This window comes from Mirounga leonina, unplaced genomic scaffold (assembly GCF_011800145.1).
Source record: "Mirounga leonina isolate KUSES-001 unplaced genomic scaffold, KU_Mleo_1.0 Mir_178, whole genome shotgun sequence".
Lineage (NCBI taxonomy): Eukaryota > Metazoa > Chordata > Mammalia > Carnivora > Phocidae > Mirounga > Mirounga leonina.
The window spans coordinates 27,511,360-27,515,041 of record NW_023270464.1 but is presented as its reverse complement, the minus strand read 5'-3'; the positions used below and the strand labels follow the sequence as shown (position 1 = coordinate 27,515,041).

General features: G+C 54.0%; 1 protein-coding gene across 2 annotated transcripts; it reads right to left on the bottom strand.

Annotated features, from left to right (window-relative positions):
* CTXND1 (cortexin domain containing 1) lies at window positions 1-2,256 on the bottom strand. Of its 2 annotated transcripts, none has more exons than XM_035024271.1 (2): window positions 1,471-2,256; window positions 1-542 (listed from the first exon to the last, which is right to left on the bottom strand). In XM_035024271.1, the coding sequence occupies exon 2, from the start codon at window positions 437-439 to the stop codon at window positions 260-262; it is 180 nt and encodes a 59-aa protein (XP_034880162.1). In that variant the 5' UTR covers window positions 440-542; window positions 1,471-2,256; the 3' UTR covers window positions 1-259. The 2 variants fall into 2 exon arrangements, with proteins under 2 accessions (XP_034880162.1, XP_034880163.1); XM_035024272.1 differs by having other exon boundaries at window positions 1-498.
* Window positions 2,257-3,682: the final 1,426 nt, after the last annotated feature.

The window sequence follows — 3,682 nt, the reverse complement described above, 5'->3', positions numbered from 1 at the left end:
CCTGCCCTGGACCCAACCCCAGAAGGTGCCCAGGAGCCAGGGAAGGGGATCCCCCGTTGTCCCACAGTGACTCCCCAGCCCGGTGCTCTCATCTCCAGGCTGGCCCACCGTGGAGCCCCCACGCACCTCACTGCGGTGCTCGAGGGGGAGCAGGTGCGGCTCCGGTGAACCCCCTCCATCTGCGGCCAAATCCATTCCCGGCGCCGCGGGCGGGCGGGCCAGTGGCCAGGGGACGTGGAGGTCCCCCCGTGCCCGCACCTCAGTCGTCCAGGTGCTGCTCCTCCCAGGTGGACGTGGGGATGGCGCTGTAAGGGTCCATGATGACCTTGGCACAGCGAATGATCATCACCACGAGGAAGAGGCAGAGGAAGACGAAGCAGGCCAGGGTCAGCCCTTTGTCCACATCCACGTAGACGGGCTCAGGCGTGGGGTCCTCCATGTCGGGGCTGTGGCAGCGGGCTCCTCCAGCTTGGGCTTGACTGGTACCATTTTCCACCCCTGCAGAGAGCCAGGGCAGTGGGGAGGCAGGGCCACACCCCCGCCTGGGGTGGGGACACAGGCCCCTGGGGTTCAGCATGTGGCCCAGCACCCCCTGAGGGGCCCAGCCCTGAACCTCGAAGGGGACCCCCAGCCAATGCCTCCGGGGCAGGGGGGCGAGGGGAGGGAGGCAGGCCAGCGGGGGCGGGGCTGGGTGCAGGTGGAGGTCTCTTGGGGGTGGAGCTCCCACACTTGCCTCCACTGCCCCAGACCCTTGGGAAGGACGTTTTCAGGATGCTTTCAACTCCGCCAGGCCACTGACTGAGGGTGACGGGAGAGGGCTAACAATATTAGGTAAGGAATATATTCGCGAAGACAGCAGAAGCCGTATTTGGAACGGCCCGTATGAACGGCTGCAGAGGCCCTGCTGTCCCTGGCCGGCGTGGGGGGAGGGGAGGGTCCCCTCGTGGGCTTCCCCAGCGACATCTGCTGAGCCCCCGCCACAGGGTTTGGAAAGCAGAAGTGTGACGGGAAGACGGGTTTGGGCAGTCGCCGGGACCCCCATCCCCGCCTGGCGAGGCCTTGCCCCGCAGCCCCGGGCATAAGACCGTGTAGTGACTCCATGGGTCCCGCCTGCACCTCCCTGCCGAGGGCGGTGACAACACGAGGCGCCAGGCCGCGCGGGGGTGACGAGGCGGCAGCGGGGTCCGCGTGGGGGGTGGTGAGGCGTCTGTGCTGGGAGCTCCCCGGGTAGCCATGTGCCCATCCTATCGGTGGGACGACTGAGGCACGGGTAGGGAGGGACGCACCGGGCGCTCCGCGTGGCTCTCGGTCCGCAGGGTGGAGGCCAGGCGGGCTCGCCCCCCCGCCCTCGGGAGCCACCGAGGCAAGCTTTGGGCTGGCCGGTCCTGGCATACTGTAACCCCCGGCGACCACGCTGTACCCTCGCTCAGAACTTGTCTCCCTTCCCACCCCTCCCCGGGGGGCACGGACCTGCGCTCGGAGTGGTCACCACGACATAAGGGCCACGGGGGGGCTGGCACTCCGGGTCGGGCCGCTGCAGGAGGCGGGGCAGGGGCTGGACGTCGCGAAGCCGAGGGCCGCTCACTCAGCTCGGCGGCCGCTGAAACAGAAGAGGACAGACCGAGGGCGGTCACTTCCCAAGACGCGCAGCCCCAGACGCCACTGGGGGCGCCATCCGGCCGGCAGGAAGGACCGGCGGGGGCTCCTCCCCATCACGGGGGTGGGGCCCAAACACTTCATTCCTTCCTTCTTTCTTTTACAAACTACCGTGTCTTAATTTTTTTTTGTAAAATATGCATGATAAAATTTGTCATAGTCCCCATTGTTACATGTCCAGTTCAGTCGTGCTAAGGACATTCACACTGTGGTGCAACCATCCCCACCATCCATCTCCAGAACTCTACATCCTGCAAAGCTGAAACTCGGGCCCCATTCAACAGCCGGGCCCTGGCCCCACCACCTCCTTTCTGTCTCTGTGAACTTGGCTCCTCCCGGGACCTCACATGAGTGGAATCCTACAGCATCTGTCTTTCGGTGCGGCTTACTTCACTGGGCCCGGTGTCCCCGGGTCCATCCATATTGTAGCAGGTGTCAGGGGCTCCTTCCCTGTTAAGGCTGAGTAGTAGTCAGTGCATGTGTTTGCCGTGTTTGGTCTATGTGTCCATCCACGGATGGCTAATTGGTTTGTCTCCATCCCTTGGCTATGGTGGGCAATGCTGCTATGAATATGAGTGTGCAAATATCTCTTTGAGACCCTGCTTCAATTCCTTTGGGTATATATATATCCAGAAGCAGAATTGCTGGATCAGTGTTATTCTATTTTTAGTTTTTTTGAGGACTAAAATTTTTTTAAGATTTTATTTATTTGAGAGACAGAGAGAACAGGAGCAGGGGGAGGGTCAGAAGTAGAGGGAGAAGCAGACTCCTGCTGAGCTGGGAGCCCAACACGGGGCTCAATCCCAGGACTCTGAGATCATGACCCGACCCAAAGTCAGATGCTTAACCGACCGAGCCACCCAGGCACCCCAAGGACTAAATTTAACAGTTTTGTACAAATAATACCTGTGCATAGTTCAAAATTCACAAAGCACAAGGAGAAAACAGTGAAAACTTCCTCCACCTGCAGTAATCCAGCTCGTCTAGGGGGAGACCACTACCATTCCAAGCACCTCATAGACCCTTCTGATCTGAAGGTATATTCTGTGCACGTACACAGATGTTTATCTATTTGTTATTTACACAAATGCAAGTCTGTTATACAAACTGTTCCCCATCTTACTTTTTTCACGTAATCTATCTTGGAGAGTATTGCCCATTGATACAAAGAAAGTTGCCTTTTTCTTCTTCATAGCCATATTATGTTTTATTGCATGGGTATATCATAGTATGTTTTACCATTCTTTTGTTGATTAGACATTTAGATGATTTCTCATCTTTCGTTTATCATGCAAAGATGGAATATGTGTCGTTCTGCATGTGTCTGAGTACATCTGTAGATTATGTTCTGACAGGTGCAACTGCCATCCCTAAGGATATATCCATTTTAATTCCAATTGGAATTATTCTCTCTAGAAGTCTGTGCCTACGTAAGCTTCTACTGTTGTCCCACAACCTTGAAAACTGTTAACCGAGTTTTTCCATTTTTGCCAATTTGGGGGAAAAGGTTATCCAGAGAGATTTTTTCCTTAATTTGAAAAAATTGCAGAGTAAACATACTTATATTTACCACTCAGACTCTACAATTAACATTTTGCTATGCTTATTTTATTTCACTTTATTCATCTATCCGTCCTTCTCTGTTGGATGCAGTTAAAAGAAAGAGGTGGGTATTAGCACATTTCACTCGAAGCACCTCAGCCTGCACATCATTAATTAGAATTCAGTACGTGCTTATAGCTTTTTGAAAAGTAAAACTCACCTACAGTGAGATGCATGAAACTCAAGTGTGTCATTCTCGAGGTCTGACAAGTGCATGTGTCTTTGCAACTCTTGGGAGTATTTTTATTTTTCATTTCTCTTAGTGAATGAGGTTAAATATCTTAAGATCTGGTTGTATTTCCTTTTTGTGAAGGAAAAAGGTCAGTTTATATCTTTTATCTATTTTTCTATTAGATATTGGGTCTCTTCTTTGACCTTGGGAGCAGAGAGTTGAGATAAATACATTAATTTGATTTGTTCATCT